The sequence below is a fragment of the Pongo abelii genome, chromosome 16 (genome assembly GCF_028885655.2).
Source record: "Pongo abelii isolate AG06213 chromosome 16, NHGRI_mPonAbe1-v2.0_pri, whole genome shotgun sequence".
Lineage (NCBI taxonomy): Eukaryota > Metazoa > Chordata > Mammalia > Primates > Hominidae > Pongo > Pongo abelii.
Genome location: NC_072001.2, coordinates 13,669,466 through 13,696,453, shown reverse-complemented (window position 1 = coordinate 13,696,453; position 26,988 = coordinate 13,669,466). Strand labels below are relative to the sequence as shown.

At 38.7% G+C, this 26,988-nt stretch overlaps 1 protein-coding gene and 1 non-coding gene across 2 annotated transcripts; one reads left to right on the top strand and one right to left on the bottom strand.

The window, feature by feature from the left end:
* Positions 1–650: 650 nt before the first annotated feature.
* LOC100453746 (serine/threonine-protein kinase PAK 2-like) lies at positions 651–3,171 on the bottom strand. The gene is given in 2 exon segments (XM_054531968.2): positions 651–2,383; positions 2,385–3,171. Coding segments are annotated over 2 exon segments (1,575 nt in total). The 5' UTR covers positions 3,129–3,171; the 3' UTR covers positions 651–1,552.
* An 18,912-nt stretch (positions 3,172–22,083) lies between these two features.
* Positions 22,084–22,190, top strand: LOC129050647 (U6 spliceosomal RNA). Its single transcript, XR_008514317.1, has one exon. It is a non-coding gene; the product is annotated as a U6 spliceosomal RNA (small nuclear RNA).
* The last annotated feature ends 4,798 nt before the right edge of the window (positions 22,191–26,988 follow it).

Here is a 26,988-nt window from a genome sequence, read left to right as displayed (position 1 = left end):
AACACCTACTCCAAAAGCAAAACAATGAATAAAGGAGAAGGAGAGGAGATGAAAGAAGAGAAGAGAAAGGGAGGGCACTCAAATAATTAATGCTACAGGTCTCAGACCTTTCAGAATCTTTAAAAGAAACAAATTATTGCTCTCAACACACACATTTCATTTTCCTTTCTTGTTTTTTACATTAATAGTCTCTACCTATCTGAAAACAAAACAAAACAAAACAAAAGTAACTCAACATCTCAAATGATCTATAAATTCATCAAGAAATACTCTGTCGCTCAAGTTCTCATAGATAATACCACACTGATGATGACCTGGGGCAATGCCGCTGCCGCCAAGTCTCTGTGGTTGATTTGCTATCGGCTGCTTCTCTGTAACACTAACATTCTCTTTCATGAGTATAATCTCTTCTCACTATATCAGAGATCACCAAGGTTCACGTCTCTCACTCTGCGTCTGCTAGTCCCAAATATTTTTCTCCTTTAAGTGGAAAAAAGCTAATTTTAAATTCCCGAAAATTTACTGGTTATTATATTATTTTCCATGGGAGGGGGGTATCTGTGAGGTGAGAGAGGATTAATGAAAAACAAAAAGAACAAAAATAAAATTGCAACATATACAGAAATTTATTTCCAAATTGAAGGGGGGAAAGGAGGGAAGAAGAAGGTACTGGCACTAACCAAAGTCACAAAGCCCAGGTTGGAACAAGAACAAATCACTTTGGTTCCTAGAGCCAAACCTGAAGGGGAAACAGGCAGAAGGGAAGACGAAATGGGAAGAATTCTACGGTCAATGGGAATCTTTTTCTATCTCAATGATTTAGTTATAAATAGAGATTATTAGTCTTCTCTCTATACATGTAACAAATGCCAAACTTACTACCACTAGATGTCTAAAACTGACTTTTTCACATTTGTTAAAAAAAGGTAAAAATCAAATACTTTTCTTCCCTTCCTTCAGGTCAAGTTCTGAACTAAAATATTACATGTAACAACAGCTGGTCCTAACTTTTATAAAAAGTGAAACTATATAGAGCTCCTTTGCCAACATAAGGAGCTACATAATTTCTATTACACTTACCTAGGCATGAGAAACTCAAAAGCAACTCAAAAAGAGCAAGTCCAGGAAAAGGAAAGCTATGAAGGAGAGAAAGACTAGCAGATGAAACAAATACTCTGAAAAACTCCAATCTGCCATTCAAGTATTGGAAATACCCCAAAGGGGACAATGAATGGGATCTATTACAACAAAGTCAGCAAAGTAAAATGCAAATCTCACACATGATAAATGGCCCTGATAGGCTGTTTGCTGAAAGACCTAAGGCTAGTGATTCAGTACACAATTCCTTTTGGACCCTAAAGAAGGGATTCATATAAAAGTCATACTTTTCTTTTTGCAATTTTCTCTTGGTTGTCTTCAGAGAAGTCATTTGCTTCTTTCATTCAGGTTATGCAGACCATTTCTTTAAACCCCCAAAAGAGTAATAATTTTCATATACTAAAAGGCTTCTTGTAGAAAATGGAAAAAAAAATATGAGGCCACAGCAGTGATGTTAGTGGTTACTCTTCATTGCTTCCTTAGCTGCCATGATCAGTGGCGTCAAGCTAGATAACAGTTTGGCTAGTTTCAGGAAAAGATGCTGTAATAATTCTTTGGCTGAGCCCCTTCTTTCCACATCCGTTTCCAAACATCGATTTAAGAAATCCCGAAATATTGGGGAAAGTTTCTCTGGATTCTGAAGTTCTGGGATTCCATTAGTTGCTATTAGGCACAAGGCCCTCAAGGGATTTTCATCGAGGTATGGAGGCTCTCCTTCTACCATCTCAGTAGCCATGATACCCAGAGACCATACGTTGACTTTAGGGCCATAAGCCTTCCATGTAACCACCTCTGGTGCCATCCAGTATGGCGTTCTGACCATGGTACTGCGTTTGCTCTGCTCAGGGGTGATCTGGGCACAGAAACCAAAGTCAGTGAGCTTAACCGATCCTTCCATTCCCAAAAGTACACTGTCACTTTTGATGTCTCTGTGGATCACTTGATTAGCATGTAAAAACTCCAATGCCTGTAAACTCTCTCTGCATACAGCAGCGATCTGTGCTTCATCCATGCAGGTTTCTGTTACCACATCAGTGAGTGACCCCCCAGCAAGGTATTCCATGACCACAAACAATTCATCTCCTACCAGGTAACTGTCCAAGAAGTTAACTATGTTGGGATTTTTTAATTCTTTCATCACCAGAATCTCATTAATGATCAATTCCTTCTTTGGCTGTTTCTGTAAATTAATTTGTTTGATAGCAACCTTCTGTCCCAGTGCAACGTCAGTAGCAGTGAAAACTGTACCAGAAGCCCCTTGTCCAGTTTTTTCATATCTTGTATAATTTTTTCTTCAGGTCACCTATGCTCACAATAGTTCTTAATTTCTCCATAATCTCTTCATCTGTCATCTTAGTCTTCTTTTTCTGTTTGTCTAAAGACTTGCCACCACCATCAACATTTGAATCACCAACTGGTGCAGGAACAGGGTCAATTACAGACCGTGTGTAAATTGATTTGGTATGATCCAGTGGTGGGGCAATAACGGGAGGGGCAGTCTCTTCATCGTCATCCTCCTCCTTTGTCACTACTTCGGGTGCTTCTGTTCCCTTGGCATTCAGTGCTGGTGTTCCAGAAGGGAAGCCATCTTTCTCAGGAGGAGTAAAGCTCAGATATTTCTGCTTCACTGTGTTGGAGTCGTAGAACTTTAAGATACCCAGCACAGCCTGAGGATTCTTCTTTTGCTCTAGTTTGGTGATATTTGAGGTCTGTAGTAATCGAGCCCACTGTTCTGGCATGCCAGTGAATTCTCCAGTAACAGCATCAAAGCCAACATGGATGGTGTGTTCAAAATCAAATGGAGGAGAAATTTCTGGCCGTTCCTTTTCTTTCTTTTTACTTCCTTTCTCTGTGCCTGAGAATATGGAGATGATTTTATGCCTGGGCTTTTTCTCCTCTGGAACAGAAAGCAAAAGTTTCAAATTGTGATTGGCTGACAAAGGGTCTTTGCCTCCAGTGCTAAAGATGGTGCTGCTCATTCGCACGGGAGGTGCTGGAGGCTTGACTTCCAGTTCTCCGTTATCACACATGATTCAGAATTATGAAATGGCCCCAGGCGAGGCAAGGTCCCCGCCCCAGTGAGGCGCCTCGGTCAGAGCTCCCGGCAGGCTGTGGAGGTGCCTGGTATCAAAACAGAGATATAGACCAATGGAACAGAACAGAGCCCTCAGAAATCATACCACACATCTACAACCATCTGATCTTTGACAAACCTGACAAAAACAAGAAATGGGGAAAGGATTCCCTATTTAATAAATGGTGCTGGGAAAACTGGCTAGCCATATGTAGAAAGCTGAAACTGGATCCCTTCCTTACACCTTATACAAAAATTAATTCAAGATGGATTAAAGACTTAAATGTTAGACCTAAAACCATAAAAACCCTAGAAGAAAACCTAGGCAATACCATTCAGGACATAGGCATGGGCAAGGACTTCAGGTCTAAAACACCAAAAGCAATGGCAACAAAAGCCAAAATTGACAAATGGGATCTAATTAAACTAAAGAGCTTCTGCACAGCAAAAGAAACTACCATCAGAGTGAACAGGCAATCTACAGAATGGGAAAAAATTTTTGCAATCTACTCATCTGACAAAGGGCTAATACCCAGAATCTATAATGAACTCAAACAAATTCACAAGAAAAAAACGAACAACCCCATCAAAAAGTGGGCAAAGGATATGAATAGACACTTCTCAAAAGAAGACATTTATGCAGCCAAAAAACACATGAAAAAATGCTCATCATCACTGGCCATCAGAGAAATGCAAATCAAAACCGCAATGAGATACCATCTCACACCAGTTAGAATGGTGATCATTAAAAAGTCAGGAAACAGCAGGTGCTGGAGAGGATGTGGAGAAATAGGAACACTTTTACACTGTTGGTGGGACTGTAAACTAGTTCAACCATTGTGGAAGTCAGTGTGGCGATTCCTCAGGGATCTAGAACTAGAAATACCGTTTGAACCAGCCATCCCATTACTGGGTATATACCCAAAGGATTATAAATCATGCTGCTATAAAGGCACATGCACACGTATGTTTATTGCGGCACTATTCGCAATAGCAAAGACTTGGAACTAACCCAAATGTCCAACAATGATAAACTGGATTAAGAAAATGTGGCACATATACACCATGGAATACTATGCAGCCATAAAAAATGATGAGTTCATGTCCCTTGCAGGGACATGGATGAAGCTGGAAACCATCATTCTCAGCAAACTATCGAAAGGACAAAAAACCAAACACTGCATGTTCTCACTCATAGGTGGGAATTGAACAATGAGAACACATGGACACAGGAAGGGGAACATCACACACCGGGGCCTGTTGTGGGGTGGGGAGAGCGGGGAGGGATAGCATTAGGAGATATACCTAATGTTAAATGACGAGTTAATGGGTGCAGCACACCAACATGGCACATGTATACATATGTAACAAACCTGCACGTTGTGCACATGTATCCTAAAACTTAAAATATAATAAAAAATAAAAACAAACAACCAAACAAAAAAAGAATGCTTGAAAAGCACAAATGTAACGTTTTATGTGGTGGGACAGCCCTTTCAAAAGTGTTTTCCACTGCTTATACTGATGAAGGTAGAAAAAAATTTCACTTATTTTAACTCTTCCTTTAAAAATTTCTTTTTGGTGGCTCATGCCATGCACACTCCACAAGTCCTGGAAGTTAACTGCTCTTAAATATTCGATGGTCTGGTCTTAGCAAAGCGGCAGGTTTTTACTTTTACGTTTTTAGCTATGTTTTAAATTATTTGTAATCCAGACACTAAAGTTTTATTTTGTTGTGAATTGAATCTGGGCAGAGTGTACAAGGGATCTCTCTGTATTATTTTTTACAACTACATGTGAATCTATAATTATCTCATCAAAAATTCACTGAAAAAGGTATCAAGGAGCCCATGTTTGCTGTTACCTCCTTTGCTACTCCCAGGTTACAATGCCGCGTGCCTCTCAGTGCACAGTGAAAATGCAGTAGACATTTTTGATGTGAGCTCCATGGAATGGATCCAGACTGTCCCCTTCAACAAGATAATTTGATCTTAAGATCATGCAACTAATGAGTTAACGACTGAAACGCGGAAACAGAAATAATCCATTGTACATTTACTGTAATGTGTACTTGCTAATTTGGAGGCTTAACAAAGAGTATAAAAAAAAAACCCTACAAAACATTATATTGATTAATTGTATTACTAGTACTAGAGCCATTTGTGACATCTAGTTCCATTATATAAAGTAGTATTGTTATAAATAAATATGCTATTTATTTATACCATACAGCACAGCAGTTATTTCCCATGTTCAGTTTAAAGTTACTTTGTTTATCAGTAATTTTTACTTACCAGTATAATTTGTTCCTTTTATACTTACCAGTATAAAAAGGAACACTTTACAGGGTAAAAGGAACATTTTTACAGGGTAAAAAAAGAAAAAAGCATATAACCAAGTCTGTGTTTCAGATTCTCAACAGGATTTCACAATGGTGATGTTTTGCAAAACAAGGACATTGACAGTAACTCCATCTACTTACCTTAGGCAGATTTTCCTAGTTTTACTTTCACTGTGTGTGTATTAATGTCTGTATAATTCTAACACCTGTGTGAGTTCATGTATCCACCACTAGTCAATATACTGAATGGCTCCAGCACCACGGTGGTTCCCTCAAGAGCCCTTTTATAATCACACCCCTCCCTCCCACCTCCTTCTGCTTTCCTAACCCCTGGCAATCAGTAACCTCCATTTCTAAAATTTTATCATTTCAAAAATGTCTAACAAATGGCGTTATATAGTATTCATGATTAATTTTATCTACTAAGTCCAAATTTATTTTTCTAAAAAAAACAAACTTTGGATTAGAAACCCAGGAGAATCCCATTACAATATTCTTATCATATAGCAGCTACATCAAAAAATTTTTGGAATATGTACAGTTAAAATAAATAGACAAAAACAAGTGATGCCCATCAGTCAGATGACAGAGTAACTTCAATTCATATGTTCCAAGTCTGACAAAAATGCAATCTAACACCCGCATCTAACACCAGCTTTACTGAATAATTTCATCACGTTTCAAAATCTGTGTCTCCTAGACCAGTTGAGCTCACAACAAAAAACAATGGTAGAGAGTTAGATGAGAACACATGGACACAGGAAGGGGAACATCACACTTCGGGGACTGTTGTGGGGTGGGGGGAGGGGGGAGGGATAGCACTGGGAGATATACCTAATGCTAGATGACGAGTTAGCGGGTACAGCGCACCAGCATGGCACATGTATACATATGTAACTAACCTGCACATTGCGCACATGTACCCTAAAACCTAATGTATAATAATAATAAATAAATAAATAAATAAAAGAGAAAAAAAAGAAAAATATATGAAATGAATGAACAAAACAGTGAAACCTTCCAACCAGGAATGTTTCTGGAACTTTCTTTGTTAGTAATAGTTCCTTATGGTTCCTAAATATTCAACCTCCCAGCATGAACGTCTCTCCCATCAAAACAGCCACAGAATAAACACAACCTCTTTTTTCAACATCCGTCTTCCCATGCTCACGTCTCCCATCTCTTTCCCCTGTCTTACAGCCAAATTCCTGAAATTGTTATTGATATTCCTTCCCCTCCACTTCCCACCCCTATTCACACTTCCATCCAGGGCAATCTGACTTACACCTTAATCCCTCCATTAAAGCTGCTCTCATACAAGTTATCAGCCATCAATTGTGAAAACCATCTGACCCATTTGTCTCTTCTTGGCTGCCCAGCGACACTTGACCCTTCTTTCTTCAGCCGCCACGCTGCTGCTCCCTCAATTTTCCCCACTTCCCTGAATTCTCCTTCCCTGTTTTCTCTGCTCCTCTTCCTCTGGTTGAAGCCCTCTTCCTTTCTCACTCTGCTTACTCAGCGTGTCCAAAGAGTCGGGCTGATACCACCAGAAGCGAGTCATCGATTTTAGCGTGACAAGTGGGATGGCTAGAGATCGTGTGCCATGCACAGTACTGTTCATGAAGTGTTCCTATGACCAGGCTTTAGAGCTCCTTCCCCATTATAGGAAATTCAGGGCATAGAAGAAGTTAAGAAGCACCACGAAGGAGAACAAAGACAGGCGCAGATTGTGGGACATTGTGAAGGACAACAAATCAGTGGCAGGGAGGACTGCTCAGGACGAGAGGACCTTTGTGAGAATGTGGTGTGCAGGGTGGACCTTGTCAGGATTTTGATTCCAATAAGTAGACTGCAAAAAGAGAGATACTTGTGATAATCAAGTATATATGACTGTGGACTATGTATGGGATGATAATCAGAATCACTGAGCATATCCTCAGGAGGGATCACAGCACTGTGATTATGGGAGAAAGTGTCCCTACTTTTAGTGACACACGTTAAAGTGTGTAGAGATGGAACAACATGATGTCAGGGATTTGACTTACAATATTCCAACAACACAACAACAAAGAAAATACTTCAATGATCACATCTCTTCCTCCATACCCGCCTAGATCTGCTCCACCTTGTGTTTCACTACCTCAGAGTCTATCAGTGGCCTCCACTCCTTTGCTCAAATTGGAAAACTGAGAATCATTGCTGATTCTCTCACACGTCAGCTTCCACTTCCAACCAAGTGTGAAGTTTTTGCAATTTTATCTCCTCAATATTCCTCATATCCTCTCCTCTCCATCCCAACCACTTCTATCATATATAATTTTAATCCACAATTTCTCTCGTAACCCCCTAACTGGTCTCTTAGCCTCCAGTAAGTAGTAATTGAATTCCCTTAATTACTAGTGGTGTTGAGCATTCATTTGTGCGCTTATTTGCCATGTGTATCTTCTTTGTTGGGGAACCTGTTCAAATACTCTGCCCATTTTAAAAATTTGGGTTGAGTTGGGGAGCGGTGGCTCACACCTGTTATTTCACCACTTGGGAGGCGAAGGTGGGTGGATCACCTGAGGTCAGTTCAAGACCAGCCTGGTCAACATGGTGAAACCTCGTCTCTACAAAAATACAAAAATTAGCCAGGCACGATGGCGGGTGCCTGTAATCCCAGCTACTCGCAGGGGTGGCGTGGGGGATTGGGAGGCTGAGGGGGGAGAATCTTTTGAATCTGGGAAGCTGAGGTCACAGTGAGCTGAGATTGTGCCATTGCACACCAGCCTGGGCAGCAGAGCAAGCCTCCATCTGAAAAAAATAAAATTTGGGTTATTTATTTTCTTATTATTGAGTTTTTAAAATTCTTCGTATATTCTGGATACAAGTTTTTTTTGGTCATATTTGATTTGCAAATATTTTCTCCAAATCTGTGGCTTGTTTACTTCTCTTAGTAAATTTCAAAGAACAGAAATTTTAAATTTTATCAATTTTTTATTTTTATTTTTATTTTGAGACAGAGTCTCACTCTGTCACCAGACTGGAGTGCAGTGGTGTGATCTCGGCTCACTGCAACCTCCGCCTCCCGGGTTCAAGCGATTCTCCTGCCTCAGCCTCCCGAGTAGCTGGGACTACAGGTCCCAGCTCCTATAGCCAGCACGCCCAGCTAATTTTAGTATTTTTAGTAGAGAAGGGGTTTCACCATGTTGGCCAGGATGGTCTCAATCTCTTGACCTCGTGATCCACCTGCTTCTGCCTTCCAAAGTGTGGGGATTACAGTCATGAATCACTGTGGCTGGCCCCAAACTTTTATCACATTTTAAAAAATTTTATACATTGTGCTTTGATGTTGTATCAAAGAATTGTTTGCCTTATCCAAAATCAGAAAGATTTTCTTCATTGTTTACTTTTAGGCACTTCCTAGTTTTAGGTTTACATTTAGTTATATGACCTATTTTGAATTAACTCTCATATATGCTAAGAAATATAGATAAAAGTTGGTTTTTTTGCATATGGTTATCTGAGGTTCTAGCACAATTTGTTGACAGCTTTTGCAACTTGTTGGAAATACTATATATATTAAAGCAACAGAATACAGGATCCTGCAATATATATCAGCAAATGTATAAACAGACACATGGATATAGAGACAGATATACACAAAATATTTTTGTATCTGTATATATAGTTCTGAATTTCATATCATATATATTATAGTTTTATTGTTGAAATCAGATAAAGTTAATTTATCAAATTTGTTCTTTTTTGAGTTATTTTGGCTCTTCTAGATCATTTGCATTTTCTTATGAATTTCAGAATCAGCTTGTCAATATCTACCAAAAAATATTAAAATCCTGCTAGAATTTTGACTAGGATTGTGTTGAAACTATGTATCAATTTGGGGAACATTTATGTTTTAAATATTGGTTTCCAATGCATGAACACAGTGTATCTCTCCATGTATTTGGGTTTTCTTTAATTTTTCTCAGTATTCCACAGTTTTCAGTGTACAGGTCATGCACATCTTTTGTCAGATTTATTCCTAAGAGTTTAATATATTTTGATGCTACTTTAAATGGCCTTGCTTTTAAAATTCCAATTTCTGGTTATTTGTTGCTAGTATAAAATGCAATTGGTTTTTGTATATTGTTCATGTATCCTGCAACCTTGCTAAACTCATTTATTAGTTCTAATAGCTTTTTTTGTATTTTATATTGAATTTTCTACATAGATGTTCATTTTGTCTATGTGCAGTTTTGCTTCTTTCTTTCTATCTTGGCCATATTCCATTTCAGCTTCTTGTCTGGCTAGGATTTCCACAACAATGTTAAATGTAAGCGTGGTAAGAGCAAACATCCCATTTTGTTCCTGATAAGACAAACGAGAAAGCATTGAGTGTTTCGTTACTAATAATGATGTTAGCTGTAGGATTTTTCACAGAAGCCTTTTATCAGGATGAGGAAGCTCCCTTCTAAATGTTCCAAATGTAAATATATGACTTCATCAAATGTGTTTACTGCATCTATTGACATGAGCATTTATGAATATGGTGCAATACATTGATTGATTAGAGGATGTTCAACCAACCAACCTTTCTGAGATACATTATATTTGTCCACGGTACAATATAATTTTTATGTATTGTTGGAACTGATTTGCTAACATTTTGTAAAGAACTTTTATATCTAAATTCAAAAAGAATATTCATTTATAGTTTTTTTGTAATGTTTTAGTCTAGCTTTGGTATCAAGGTGATACTAGCCTTATAAAATAAGTTGGTAGCTGGTTCCTACTCTTCAATTTTCTGAAAGAGTTTAAGTAGAATTGGTAATATTTCTTCCTTAGAGGTTTGAACAAAAAACTCCAGAGAAGCAATTTGGGGTTAGAGTTTCCTTTGTAGGATGAGCATTTAATTAAAATTCAATTACTTCAACAAATATAGTTATTCAATTATCTGATTCTTCTTGAGTGAGCTATAGCAATTTGCATCTTTCAAAAAAATTGTCATTTCATCTCAATTACAAAATTTATTGGGTAATGCTGTACACAGTATTCCCTTACTCCATTTTTAATTTTTACAAAATCTGTGCTGATATAGTTTCTTTCATACCTGATATTAGGAATTTGTCTCTTTTTCGTTTTGATGATCAGCCTGCTGGGTTTATAAATATTTGGTTTCATAGATTTTTCTCTATTTTTTTTGTTTTATTGATGTTCACTCTGATCTTTAGTATTTCCAAAATTGTTTTTTGTGTTTAATTTGCTCTTCTTTTTCTAATTATTAAGGCAGAAGCTGGGGTAGTTAATTAATCTAAAATCTATTCTCTTTTCTACTATAGTGTTTAATCCCATAATTTTACACATAAATATTGCCTTATCAGCATTCCACACATTTTGAAATATTGTTTTCACTCTCACTTAGCTGAAAATGTATTCTGATTTCTCTTTTGAAATCTTCTTTAGCCCTTGCAATATGTAGACGTGTGTAATTTATCATCCTAATACTTGATGTTTTTCCAGAAAAGTTTTTATTATTAACTTCTAATTTATTTCCAATGTGGTCCGAGAACATACTTCACATGAGTTAAATCACTCCAAATATTCTGAGACTTGCTTTCTGGCACAGAATGTGTTCTATCTTGATAAGTATTCTGTGTTTGCTTGAGAAGAGTTTATATTATGTGACTGTCAGGTGGACTGATTTATAAATATCAATAAAATCAAGTTGTTTGATAGTTTTATTTTTTTAAGGCTGCTGTATCTTCACTGATTTTTTTTCTACTTGTTCTACCAATTATTGAGAGTGAGTATTGTAATCCCCAATTATAATTGTGGAATTGTCTATTTCTCTTTTGAGTTCTATTGGTGTTTGTTTCATTTGTGTTGAAGCTCTGTGATGACATATATAGTGCTTGTTATTCTTAGAATTATTGTGTCCTCCTGAGAAGCGGACCCTGTTCTCCTTATAAAATGACATTCTTCCTCCCTGATAATATTCTTTTATCTGATGTCTACTTTATCTGATATGAATATAGCCACTCCAGCTTTCATTTGATTCATGGTAACTCTTTTTCAATCTTTTACTTTTAATATGTTTGTATCTTTACTTTAAAATGTCTTTCTTACAGGCAGCATGTACTTGGGTCTTCATTTTTTTCACCAAAGCTGACAATGTCTACCTTTTAATTGGGATGCTTAGAACATTTAACAAGATTTTTGAAATGGTTATGTTACACCTGTCATCTTGTTATTCATCTTTTACTCAATCCATCTGTTCTTTGCTCCCCTTTCCTCTTTAGTGCCCTGTTTTGGATTTTGTTGTTGTTGTTGTTATTCCATCTCATCTTCTTTGTTGGCTTATATGATAACAAAACTTTTTGTTTTGTTATTTCAGTGGTTGCTTTACAACTGTAAGTTACTGCAGCCTACTTTCACATGTTATCTTACTTCATGTGTGGTGTAAGAACCTTCCAGTAACATGCTTTCATTTTTCCTTTCCTGGCCTTTCGCTATTGTTGTCCTGCATTTCACTTACACATAAATTACAGACTACACAAAACACTGTTGTTATTTTTGTATAAAATTCAGTTATTATTTCAAGATTTTTTAATGGAGGAGTCTTGTACATCTTCCTATACCGTTACTTTCCAGTGCTCTTCATGCTTTATTACAGATCAATATTTCCATCTGGTATCATCTTTCTTTTTTTTTCTTTTTTTATTTTTTTATTATTATACTTTAAATTTTAGGGTACATGTGCACAATGTCCAGGTTAGTTACATATGTATACATGTGCCATGCTGGTGTGCTGCAACCATTAACTCATCATTTAGCATTAGGTATATCTCCTAATGCTATCCCTCCCCCCTCCCCCTACCCCACAACAGTCCCCAGAGTGTGTTGTTCCCCTTCCTGTGTCCATGTGTTCTCATTGTTCAATTCCCACCTATGAGTGAGAACAGGCGGTGTCTGGTTTTTTGTCCTTGCGATAGTTTACTGAGAATGATGATTTCCAGTTTCATCCATGTCCCTACAAAAGACATGAACTCATCATTTTTTATGGCTGCATAGTATTCCATGGTGTATATGTGCCACATTTTCTTAATCCAGTTTATCATTGTTGGACATTTGGGTTGGTTCTAAGTCTTTGCTGTTGTGAATAGTGCCGCAATAAACATACGTGTGCATGTGTCTTTATAGCAGCATGATTTATAATCCTTTGGGTATATACCCAGTAATGGGATGGCTTGTTCAAATGGTATTTCTAGTTCTAGATCCCTGAGGAATCGCCACACTGACTTCCACAATGGTTGAACTAGTTTACAGTCCCACCAACAGTGTAAAAGTGTTCCTATTTCTCCACATCCTCTCCAGCACCTGTTGTTTCCTGACTTTTTAATGATCGCCATTCTAAGTGGTGTGAGATGGTATCTCATTGCGGTTTTGATTTGCATTTCTCTGATGGCCAGTGATGATGAGCATTTTTTCATGTGTCTTTTGGCTGCATAAATGTCTTCTTTTGAGAAGTGTCTGTTCATATCCTTCACCCACTTCTTGATGGGGTTGTTTTTTTCTTGTAAATTTGTTTGAGTTCATTGTAGATTCTGGATATTAGCCCTTTGTCAGATGAGTAAGTTGCGAAGATTTTCTCCCATTTTGTAGGTTGCCTGTTCACTCTGATGGTAGTTTCTTTTGCTGTGCAGAAGCTCTTTAATTTAATTAGATCCCATTTGTGAATTTTGGCTTTTGTTGCCATTGCTTTTGGTGTTTTAGACATGAAGTCCTTGCCCATGCCTATGTCCTGAATGGTAATGCCTAGGTTTTCTTCTAGGGTTTTTAAGGTTTTAGGTCTAAAGTTTGAGTCTTTAATCCATCTTGAATTAATTTTTGTATAAGATGTAAGGAAGGGATCCAGTTTCAGCTTTCTACATATGGCTAGCCAGTTTTCCCAGCACCGTTTATTAAATAGGGAATCCTTTCCCCATTTCTTGTTTTTCTCAGGTTTGTCAAAGATCAGATAGTTGTAGATATGCGGTGTTATTTCTGAAGGCTCTGTCCTGTTCCATTGATCTATATATCTCTGTTTTGGTACCAGTACCATGCTGTTTTGGTTACTGTAGCCTTGTAGTATTGTTTGAAGTCAGGTAGTGTGATGCCTCCAGCTTTGTTCTTTTGGCTTAGGATTGCCTTGGCAATGCAGGCTCTTTTTTGGTTCCATATGAACTTTAAAGTAGTTTTTTCCAATTCTGTGTAGAAAGTCATTGGTAGCTTGATGGGGATGGCATTGAATCTATAAATTACCTTGGGAAGTATGGCCATTTTCACGATATTGATTCTTCCTACCCATGAGCATGGAATGTTCTTCCATTTGTTTGTATCCTCTTTTATTTCCTTGAGCAGTGGTTTGTAGTTCTCCTTGAAGAGGTCCTTCACATCCCTTGTAAGTTGGATTCCTAGGTATTTTATTCTCTTTGAAGCAATTGTGAATGGGAGTTCACTCATGATTTGGCTCTCTCTTTGTCTGTTGTTGGTGTATAAGAATGCTTGCGATTTTTGTACATTGATTTTGTATCCTGAGACTTTGCTGAAGTTGCTTATCAGCTTAAGGAGATTTTGGGCTGAGATGATGGGGTTTTCTAGATATACAATCATGTCATCTGCAAACAGGGACAATTTGACTTCCTCTTTTCCTAATTGAATACCCTTGATTTCCTTCTCCTGCCTAATTGCCCTGGCCACAGCTTCCAACACTATGTTGAATAGGAGTGGTGAGAGAGGGCATCCCTGTCTTGTGCCAGTTTTCAAAGGGAATGCTTCCAGTTTTTGCCCATTCAGTATGATATTGGCTGTGGGTTTGCCATAGATAGCTCTTATTATTTTGAGATACATCCCATCAATACCTAATTTATTGAGAGTTTTTAGCATGAAGTGTTGTTGAATTTTGTCAAAGGCCTTTTCTGCATCTATTGAGATAATCATGTGGTTTTTGTCTTTGGTTCTGTTTATATGCTGGATTAGATTTATTGATTTGCATATATTGAACCAGCCTTGCATTCCAGGGATGAAGCCCACTTGATCATGGTGGATAAGCTTTTTGATGTGCTGCTGGATTCGGTTTGCCAGTATTTTATTGAGGATTTTTGCATCAATGTTCATCAAGGGTATTGGTCTAAAATTTTCTTTTTTGGTTGTGTCTCTGCCCGGCTTTGGTATCAGGATGATGCTGGCCTCATAAAATGAGTTAGGGAGGATTCCCTCTTTTTCTATTAATTGGAACAGTTTCAGAAGGAATGGTACCACTTCCTCCTTGTACCTCTGGTAGAATTCGGCTGTGAATCCATCTGGGCCTGGACTCTTTTTGGTTGGTAAGCTATTGATTATTGGCACAATTTCAGATCCTGTTATTGGTCTATTCAGAGATTCACCTTCTTCCTGGTTTAGTCTTGGGAGGGTGTATGTGTCAAGGAATGTATCCATTTCTTCTAGATTTTCTAGTTTATTTGCATAGAGGTGTTTGTAGTATTCTCTGATGGTAGTTTGTATTTCTGTGGGATCAGTGGTGATATCCCCTTTATCATTTTTTATTGCATCTATTTGATTCTTCTCTCTTTTCTTCTTTATTAGTCTTGCTAGCGGTCTATCAATTTTGTTGATCCTTTCAAAAAACCAGCTCCTGGATTCATTAATTTTTTGAAGGGTTTTTTGTGTCTCTATTTCCTTCAGTTCTGCTCTGATTTTAGTTATTTCTTGCCTTCTGCTAGCTTTTGAATGTGTTCGCTCTTGCTTTTCTAGTTCTTTTAATTGTGATGTTAGGGTGTCAATTTTAGATCTTTCCTGCTTTCTCTTGTGGGCATTTAGTGCTATAAATTTCCCTCTACGCACTGCTTTGAATGTGTCCCAGAGATTCTGGTATGTTGTGTCTTTGTTCTCATTGGTTTCAAAGAACCTCTTTATTTCTGCCTTCATTTCGTTATGTACCCAGTAGTCATTCAGGAGCAGGTTGTTCAGTTTCCATGTAGTTGAACAGTTTTGAGTGAGTTTCTTAATCCTGAGTTCTAGTTTGATTGCACTGTGGTCTGAGAGACAGTTTGTTATAATTTCTGTTCTTTTACATTTGCTGAGGAGTGCTTTACTTCCAACTATGTGGTCAATTTTGGAATAGGTGTGGTGTGGTGCTGAAAAAAATGTATATTCTGTTGATTTGGGGTGGAGAGTTCTGTAGATGTCTATTAGGTCCGCTTGGTGCAGAGCTGAGTTCAATTCCTGAGTATCCTTGTTAACTTTCTGTCACATTGATCTGACTAATGTTGACAGTGGGGTGTTAAAGTCTCCCATTATTGTTGTGTGGGAGTCTAAGTCTCTTCATAGGTTACTCAGGACTTGCTTTATGCATCTGGGTGCTCCTGTATTGGATGCATATATATTTAGGATAGTTAGCTCTTCTTGTTGAATGGATCCCTTTACCATTATGTAATGGCCTTCTTTGTCTCTTTTGATCTTTGTTGGTTTAAAGTATGTTTTATCAGAGACTAGAATTGCAACCCCTGCCTTTTTTTGTCTTCCATTTGCTTGGTAGATCTTCCTCCATCCTTTTATTTTGAGCCTATGTGTGTCTCTGCACATGAGATGGGTTTCCTGAATACAGCACACTGATGGGTCTTGAGTCTTTATCCAATTTGCCAGTCTGTGTCTTTTAGTTGGACCATTTAGTCCATTTACATTTAAAGTTAATATTGTTATGTGTGAATGTGATCCTGTCATTATGATGTTAGCTGGTTATTTTGCTCGTTAGTTGATGTGGTTTGTTCCTAGTCTCGATGGTCTTTACATTTTAGCATGATTTTGCAGCAGCTGGTACTGGTTGTTCCTTTCCATGTTTAGTGCTTCCTTCAGGAGCTCTTTTAGGGCAGGCCTGGTGGTGACAAAATCTCTCAGCATTTGCTTGTCTGTAAAGGATTTTATTTCTCCTTCACTTATGAAGCTTAGTTTGGCTGGATATGAAATTCTGGGTTGAAAATTCTTTTCTTTAAGAATGTTGAATATTGGCCCCCACTCTCTTCTGGCTTGTAGAGTTTCTGCTGAGAGATCTGCTGTTAGTCGGATTGGCTTCCCTTTGTGGGTAACCCGACCTTTCTCTCTGGCTGCCCTTAACAATTTTTCTTTCATTTCAACTTTGGTGAATCTGACAATTATGTGTCTTGGAGTTGCTCTTCTCGAAGAGTGTCTTTGTGGCATTCTCTGTATTTCCTGAATCTGAATGTTGGCCTGCCTTGCTAGATCAGGGAAGTTCTCCTGGATAATATCCTGCAGAGTGTTTTCCAACTTGGTTCCATTCTCCTCGTCACTTTCAGGTACACCAATCAGACATAGATTTGGTCTTTTCACATAGTCCCATATTTCTTGGAGAATTTGTTCATTTCTTTTTATTCTTTTTTCTCTAAACTTCTCTTCTTGCTTCATTTCATTCATTTCATCTTCCATCGCTGATACCCTTTCTTCCAGTTGATCACATCGGCTCCTGAGGCTTCTGCATTCTTCACGTAGTTCTCGAGCCTTGGCTTTCAGCTCCATCAGCTCCTTTAAGCACTTCACTGTATTGGTTATTCTAGTTATAAGTTCGTCTAATTTTTTTCAAAGTTTTTAACTTCTTTGCCTTTGGTTTGAATTTCCTCCTGTAGCTCAGAGTAGTTTGATCATCTGAAGCCTTCTTCTCTCAACTCGTCAAAGTCATTCTCCATCCAGCTTTGTTCCATTGCTGGTGAGGAACTGCGTTCCTTTGGAGGAGGACAGGCGCTCTGCTTTTTAGAGTTTCCAGTCTTTCTGCTCTGTTTTTTCCCCATCTTTGTGGTTTTATCTACTTTTGGTCTTTGATGATGGTGATGTACAGATGGGTTTTTGGTGTGGATGTCCTTTCTGTTTGTTAGTTTTCCTTCTAACAGACAGGACCCTCAGCTGCAGGTCTGTTGGAGTTTGCTAGAGGTCCACTCCAGACCCTGTTTGCCTGGGTATCAGCAGCGGTGGCTGCAGAACAGTGGATTTTCGTGAACTGCGAATGCTGCTGTCTGATCGTTCCTCTGGAAGTTTCGTCTCAGAGGAGTACCCAGCCGTGGAAAGTGTCAGTCTGCCCCTACGGGGGGGTGCCTCCCAGTTAGGCTGCTCGGGGGTCAGGGGTCAGGGACCCACTTGAGGAGGCAGTCTGCCTGTTCTCAGATCTCCAGCTGTGTGCTGGGAGAACCACTGCTCTTTTCAAAGCTGTCAGACAGGGGCATTTAAGTCTGCAGAGGTTACTGCTGTCTTTTCGTTTGTCTGTGCCCTGCCCCCAGAGGTGGAGCCTACAAAGGCAAGCAGGCCTCCTTGAGCTGTGGTGGGCTCCACCCAGTTTGAACTTCCCGTCTGCTTTGTTTACCTAAGCAAGCCTGGGCAATGGCGGGTTCCCCTCCCCCAGCCTCGCTACCACCTTGCAGTTTGATCTCAGACTGCTGTGCTAGCAATCAGCGAGACTCCGTGAGTGTAGGACCCTCCGAGCCAGGTGCGGGATATAATCTCCTGGTGCGCCGTTTTTTAAGCCCATTGGAAAAGTGCAGTATTAGGGTGGGAGTGACCCGATTTTACAGGTGCTGTCTGTCACCCCTTTCTTTGACTAGGAAAGGGAACTCCCTGACCCCTTGGGCTTCCCGAGTGAGGCAATGCCTCACCCTGCTTCAGCTCACCCACGGTGCACTGCACCCACTGTCCTGCGCCCACTGTCTGGCACTCCCTAGTGAGATGAACCCGGTACCTCAGATTGAAATGCAGATATCACCTGTCTTCTGCATTGCTCATGCTGGGAGCTGTAGACCGGAGCTGTTCCTATTCGGCCATCTTGGCTCCCCGGGTATCATCTTTCTTCTGTCTGAGGAGTTCCTATTTTATTTCCTGTAGAGCAGGTCTGCTGGTGATACATTCTTACAGTTTTTTTCTGCCTGGATATATCTTTATTTCCCCTTCATTTTGGAAAGTTATTTATACTGGTTACAGAATTCAGAGTTAACAGTATATCCTCTTTTAGAATTTAAAATATTTTTTCTGTATCCTCCCAGATTCTGGTATCTGTGATGAGAACTCTGGCAGCATCCTTTTTTAATGTCTATGTCTGGTGTGTCCCATCCCTCTATGTCTGTATCACTAGGGTTCAACACTTTGATTACTATGAACCTTTGTGGAGTTCTTCATATTTCTTATAGGTGGGCTTTACTGAGTTTCTTGGATAAGAGATTTATAGTTTATATCAAATTTGAAAACATTTTGGCCATTTTTTGTATTATTTTTTCTGTCCCTCCTCTTTTCAGTCCTTCTAGGACTCAAATTACATGTATTATTGGCTTGAAGGTGTTCTACAGTTTAGTTTCTTAAAATCCTTTTAATCTATTTCCTTTTGGATAGTTTTTATTGCTGTGTCTTGTATTTGGCAATGTTTAATCTGCTATTAATCATGTTCTGTGTATTTTTCATCTCAAATTTATAAGTAAGAGTTTTTGGGTGGGCACGGTGGCTCACACCTGTAATCCCAGGCTTTTGGGAGACAGAAGTGGGCTGATCATTTGAGCTCAGGAGCTCAAGACCAGCCTGGACAACATGACAAAACCCCGTGTTTACAAAAATTAGCCAGGTGTGGTGGCACATGCCTGTAGTCCCACCTACTCAGGAGGCTGAAGTTGAGGATAGCTTAAGCCCAGAAGGCAGAGGTTACAGGGAGCCGAGATCACGCCACTGCACACCAGCCTGGATGATGAAGCCAGACCCTGTCAAAAAAAAAAAAAACTTTCATAACCAATTATATAACCATTCTACTACTTAGAGGAACAAAAAAGTCAACAATTCACGATTTAAAAGCTACTAAAAACATAAAATATAAAATTATGCACTAAGGAGTTTTATATATAAATTTACCCATTAAATAAATGTGTGTATGTACTTCTTTAATTTAAAAAAATTCTAATGACTTACAGTTTATACCACAAGATTATTTATACAAACAGATTATTCTCATTCCAGAGTGGGCTTTTTGGGGGATGAAGTTTACTAAGCAATTTACAATGTTCTGTGAAAATCATCAGCTTTTTCAGGTTCTGTAGTTAAGTTATAAAAGTTCTAGGCACCATATTTTTTTAAACCATAAGAAAATACATGGGCACATGTGTGTATGTATGTATGCATGAATGCTTTTATGGCAGTTTTATTCGTAATTACCAAGAACTGGAAACAACCCAAATGAACTGGGGAATGAATACAGAACCTGTTGTACATCCATACAATGGAATGCTACTAAGCAACAGAAAGTAATTACTGACACATAAAAACGTGGATGAATCTCTAAATACATTAGGTTAAATAAAAGACGTCCATCTCTAGAAGCCACATACTGAGTCAAGCAGGAGGATCCCTTGAGACCAGGAGTTTGAGGCCAGCATAGGCAATATAACAAGACCTCCCATTTCTATTAAACAAACAAAAATTGAAACAAAAAGGCTAAATACTGAGTTATTTTGTTTACATGGAATTCAGAAAAAAAAAAAAGACAAAACAACAGAGAAAAAAACAGATCAATGGTGGCCAGAGACTAGAGGTAAGGAAATGGGCTGACTATGGAAAGGGTCATGAGGACATTTTTTGAGAAACTACTCTATATCTTGATCATCATGGTGGTTGCACAACTAGATGTGTTTCCCAATCTTACGGAACCATATTCAAATATACCTTAATAAAGATAATTTTCAACCATACATATGATAGAATCATAATTATTGCTCTCATGCTAAGACCACATAGATGCTGCTTAAACCACTGAAGCAAGAACACTAAACCTTGGTCTGATCTGCCTCCAAGTTTGAAAACTCCCTTCCATTAACATTTTGCCTAAAAATTAAACAATATTTGTAAATTAGTCACAAAATCCTTTAAGATGAAAATATACATATATTCTTAAAGAAAACTACCTAGTGCTTACATCCAAGTCATTTTAGGAGAAAATTAGCTTTGTTAAGAAGGGAATAAAGCCCAAGGAATAAATATTAACATAAATCTTTTCCAGAATCATGATGGTCAAAACAAATGAGACTCTTCTCCTAATTTTGGTTCAAAATACCAAAATTTTTACTTCAAAAACTCTCTTAACAGATTATTATAAAATCTTAACATTTGCCTAAAAGTCTTTATTTTCACATAACTAGGCAGTATAACAAAAAAAAGAGCACAGGCTTAGGCCGGATGCAGTGGCTCACACCTGTAATCCTAGCATTTTGGGAGGCCAAGGTAGACCGCTTGAGTCCAGCAGTTTGAGACCAGTCTGGGAAACGTGGCGAAACCTCATCTCTATAAAATACATTAAAACGTGGCCCACACCTGTAGTCCCAGCTACTTCAGCGGATGAGGCAGGAGGATGGCTTGAGCCTCAGAGACAGAGGCTGCAGTGAGCCAAGATCACGCCACTCACTCCACTCTGGGTGATAGAGTGGGACCCTTTCTCAAAAAAAATTTTTTTTTAAAGCACAGACTCAAGAACTCAACCCACCTAGGCAAGTTATTTAACCTAATTTTCCCTCGATTATATCATCAGTAAAATTGGGATAATTTTACCTACCTCTAGGAATAATCCTAGACTATTACATGAGTTAATACATGTATTATAATAAATCACAGGGTAGTGCCTGGCATAGTTAACTAAGTCTCAATACTAACCTAACATAAATGAATGACACCAATAATCCCTAGCTGTGTAGTCTTTGTGTACCACAATTCTGCTCTGTAAGGTAAGTGGCCTAAACTCAATGGCCTAAATAAAGACCTATCTAGTAATACTACTCTATATTCCTATTATTTTACCTGAATTGCACCTACCTAATTCAGTTTGCAAAAGAAAGGTTAAGTATTATACCTCTTATATATAAAAAAGTGAACTATAAATAAGTTAAATGACTTACCCAAAGGAACAGTAACGTGAAGGCAGAGCCAAGATGACGATTTGGTATTGAGACTCCTTAAAACTTTGTCCTCTCCAAAATTTTTAGCCTTCCATGAATTCCTTCCCTCCTAACAAAGATATGGGTATAATGCACCCCCAAAAACCTCCAATTTAATAATTTAAAAATTTCATTAAGCTATACATTTGATTTGTGCACTCTTCTGTATGTTTGTTTTATATCATAATGGAAAGGTTAAGTGGCTTATTACTTAATACACTAGTATTCACTTGTATTCACATATGAATACATACACTTGTATTCACATATGAAGAGAAGTAGTGGAAAAGTTACATCAAAAGCTAAAAGGTGACAAACTCAGCAGATTATGTTCTTTAAAATTTTGTGAGAGGCAAAAGTTTTTAACTGAGGTATATAATACATGTACAAAGAAGTGCACACTTCCTAAGTCTACTATTCAATGATTCTCATAAACTGAACACAACCATGAAATCATGACCCAGATCAAGACAGAGAACATTACCAGCACACCTACAATCTCCCTTGTCCTCGCCACCAAAGATAACCATTATTCTGATTCCATTCCCATCTGTTAGTTTTATCTGTTTTTTAAGCTTTACAGAAATGGAGTGCTCGCTTCGGCAGCAAATATACTAAAATTGGAACAATACAGAGAACATTAGCATGGTCCCTGCACAAGGATGACATGCAAATTGGTGAGGCTTTCCATCTTTTTTATTATTACAGTAGTCTGTATTAGTTCATATCCAAAAAAATGATCGATATGAAGAATGGGATGAACTAATCAATACTGTGATTGAAGACAATAGCATTATTTGCCTGGGAAACTAAAGACAAAACAACAGGAAAACTACTAAAACTGTTAGAGGAGTCAATTTGCTACTTATGTAATAAACATATACTGTATTCACAGTAACATATATTATGGAAGTAAAATCACATTTCTGGCTGGGCACAGTGGCTCACATCTATAACCCCAGCACTCTGGGAGGCCAAGGTGGGAGCATCACTGGAGCTCAGGAGTTCAAGACCAGTGTGGGCAACATAGTGAAACTTCCAAAGAATAGGACTAACTCCACTTGTAGCATCTACATGTGGACAAGCAGGAGTGTTTCCTGATTAAATAACCTAAGTGTCATCTCCGTGAATGCATATATACAACTTTGTTGGATTGAAGGCTCCTCATCTCAACCTCACTGGAGGTAAATGCTATAAAAGTAAGTAATTCAAGAAAGTTTCATCCAAATTAACTCATGCAAAACAAAAACAAAACAAGAAAAATTTGCCACATCAAGGTAATGTTATAAAATGTGTAACTACTGTCTTTATCTGTGTCTCACTTACAAAGTAGATCTGAACTATGGATTACTACTACTTACTTTGATTAAAAAAACACTGATGTGAGATATTTTTGTAAATTTTCTTTACCCAGAGGTTCACTGCAGCCATAAAAAAGAACAAAATCATATCCTTTGCAGCAACATGATGCAGCTGGAGATCATCATCCTAAGCTAAACATTGGGTAAACATGGATGTAAACATGGGAACAATAGATAACAGGGAACTAACAGAGAGGAGAGGATGGGAAGGAGGGAAGGCTCAAAACTACCTACTGGGGGCTGGGCACAGTGGCTCATGCCTATAATCCCAGCACTTTGGGAGGCCAAGGTGGTTGGATTGCTTGAGTCCAGGAGTTAGAGACCAGCCTGGGTAACAGGGCAAAACCCAGTCTCTACAAAAAAATACAAAAATTAGCAGGGCATGGTGGCACACCACTGTAGTCCCAGCTACCCAGGAGGCTAAGCTGGGCGGACCGGCTGAGCCCAAGAGGTCAAAACTGCAGTGACCAGTGATCGCAACATTGCACTCCAGCCTGGGGGACAGAGACCTGCCCTGTCTCGAAAAACATAAACAAAACTACCTACTGGGTGCTATGCTTACTACCTGGGTGATGGGATCAATTCTATCCCAAACCTCATGCAATATACCCATGTAACAAACCTGCACACTATTATTATTGGGAGAAACAGAGCTAATTTATAACAATACATATGGCTTGACCCAATTTGAGGAAAAATTTTACATTTGTATATTTGTTGAAAACAACTATCAATAAAGGACTAAAATTGTGTACTATTCATTCATATGACTGAATACTACACAGCTATTAAAATTAATGAAGTAAGGCAGGTGCAGTGGCTCACACTTGTAATCCCAGCTACTCGGGAGGCTGAGGCTTGGTAATCACTTGAACCTGGGAGATGGAGGTTGCAGTGAGCCAAGATTGTGCCTCTGCACTACAGCCTGGGTGACAGAGTAAGACTCTGGTTCAAAATAATCATAGTAATAATACTACTAATAATACACATATATCAGCATAAATAAATGTAATTTTCCAATTATAGAATGTATATACTAAAATATCACATAAATTTGAAACACAATAGTACTACATGTTAAATATATATGGATATTTGTAGGAAGAATATAAGTGCATGAGCTAAAAAGATAAATAACTTCTGCATAAGAAAATAGGATCTAAGAGGATGACAAAATGGACTCCAACCATATGCATATTTTGATTTTTAAAAACAAATATAGGCCAGGCACAGCGGCTCACCCCTGTAATCCCAGCACTTTAGGGGGCCAAGACGGGCAGATCAGTTGAGGTCAGTTGGAGACCAGCCTGGACAACATAGTGAAACCCGTCTCTACTAAAAATACAAAAATTAACCGGGAGTGGTGACAAGCTCCTATAATCCCAACTACTCAAAAGGCCAAGGCAGGAGAATTGCTTGAACCTGGGAAGTGGTGGTTGCAGTGAGCAGGGATTTTACCACTGTACACCAGCCTGGGCAACAGAGTGAGACCTTGTCTCAAAAATAAATAAATAAAAACATATATAAATACACCTTTGAAGCAAATCTGACAAGGTATCAGCATCTATGAAATCTACTGAATGGGCCGGGCGTGGTGGCTCACACCTGTAATACCAACACTTTGGGAAGCCAAGGTGGGCAGATCACGAGGTGAAGAGATAGAGACCATCCTGACTAACATAGTGAAACCCTGTCTCTGCTACAGATACAAAAATTAGCTGGGTGTGGTGGCATGTGCCTGTAGTCCCAGCTATTCCGGAGCCTGAAGCAGGAGAATCACTTGAACCCAGGAGGCAGAGGTTGCAGTGAGCTGAGATTGCACCACTGCATTCCAGCCTGGGCAACAGAGCGAGACTCCATCTCAAAAAAAAAAAAAAGAAAAAAAGAAAAGAAAGAAAAGCAAAGAAAAAAGAAAAAAATCTACTGAATTAGTACATGGTGTTTGTTAAATTATTCTGTATTATTTTTAATGTTTGAAATATTTAAATTTTACTTTAAAAAAGCTGAGATTTTGGAATTCAGAGACAGGCTTTCTAGATTCTATATGGGATTTGTGGTGTGTGTGTGTGTGAGAGACAAGCCTGTTATATTCTGTACTATAAAATTTCTAACTAAAAAAAAAAATTATGTTATTAGGTTGGTGCAAACGTAGTTGCAGTTTTTGTATTGTTGAAATTTGCCATTTGATACTGGAATACATTCTTAAATAAATGTGGTTATGTATACATCATTTTAATGCACATTTCTTGCCTTTTTGCTAATAACTTATTATTTGCTGTTTATTTTATTTTTTTAGACAATGGAAATTATATTACAAAAAAAGCAAATTCAAGTGATTTTCTTGAGTTCAAAATGGGTTGCAAACCAGTGGAGACAACTCGTAACATCAACTACACATTTGGCCCAGGAACTGTGCAGTGGTGGTTCAAAAAGTGTTGCAAAGGAGACGAGAGCCTTGAAGATGAGGAGTGTAGTGGCCAGCCAGAAGAAGTTGGCATTGACCAATTGAGAGCAATCATCGAAGCTGATGCTCTTATAACTACATGAGAAATTGCCGAAGAACTCAATGTCAACCATTCTATGCTTGTTTGGCAATTGAAGCAAGTTGGAAAGGTGCAAAAGCTTTTTTTTCTGCAATGGAGTCTCACTCTATCACCTAGGCTGGAATGCAGTGGCACAATCTGGGCTCACTGCAACCTCTGCTTCCCAGGTTCAAGTCATTCTCATGCCTCAGCCTCCCTAGTTGCTGGGATTACAGGCACCCACCACCACACCTGACTAATTTTTGTATTTTTAGTAGAGATGGGGTTTCACCATGTTGGTCAGGCTGGTCTTGAACTCCTGGCCTCAAGTGATCTGCCTGCCTCAGCCTCCCAAAGTACTGGGATTACAGGCATGGGCCACCATGCCCCACCAAAAGGTGAAAAAACTTGATAAGTGGGTGCCTCATGAGCTGACCAAAAATTTTAAAAATCGTCGTTTTGAAGTGTTGTCTTCTCTTATTCTACATAACAACAATGAACCATTTCTTGGTTGGATTGTGATGTGTGACAAAAAGTGGATTTTATACAACAACAGTGATGACCAGCTCAGTGGTTGGACTGAGAAGACGCTCCAAAGCACTTCCTGAAGCCAAACTTTCATCAAAAAGAGATCAGGGTCACTGTTTGGTGGTCTGCTCCCGGTCTGATCCACTATAGCTTTCTGAATCCCAGTAAAACCAATACATCTGAGAAGTATGCTCAGCAAATCGATGAGATGTACCAAAAACTGCGAGGCCTGCAGCCGACACTGGTCCACAGAAAGGGTCCAGTTCTTCTCATGAAAACACCCGACAGCACGTTGCACAACCAATATTTCAAAAGTTGAATGAATTGGGCTACAAAGTTTTGCCTCATCCACCATATTGAACTGACCTCTCACCAACCGACTACCACTTTTCCAAGCTTCTAGAAAATTTTTTGCAGGGAAAATGCTTCCACAACCATCAGGATGCAGAAAATGCTTTCCAAGAGTTTATCGAATCCTGAAGCATGGATTTTTACACTACAGGAATAAACAAACTTATTTCTCATTGGCAAAAAATGTGTTGATTGTAATGGTTCCTATTTTGATAAAGATGTGTTTGGGCCTAGTTATAATAATTTAAAATTTGCAATACAAAACCATGATTAATTTTGCACCAACCTAACAGTATCTACATTTATTACCTCAACTGCTCTTCAACTTTCTTTTTTTGAGACAGAGTATCCCTCTGTCACCCAGGCTGGAGTGCAGTGGCACAATCTCGGCTCACTGCAACCTCCACCTCCAGGGGTCAAGTGATTCTCCTGCCGCAGCCTCCTGAGTAGCTGGGATTACAGACGTCCACCACCACGCCTGGCTAATTTTTGTATTTTTAGTAGAGACGGGGTTTTCCCATGTTGGCCACGCTGGTCTCAAACTCCTGATCTCATCTGTCCACTTTGGCCTCCCAAAGTGCTGGGATCATAGACATAAGCCACCGCGTCCAGCCTAATCTTACTCTTTAAAAGAATAAAGTAAGGGCAGACAATAACAAATGTTTTAACCCAGAAATCTCACCTTTTTGAATGATGTTCTCCATTCACAGAAGCATTTAAGACACTACAAGTG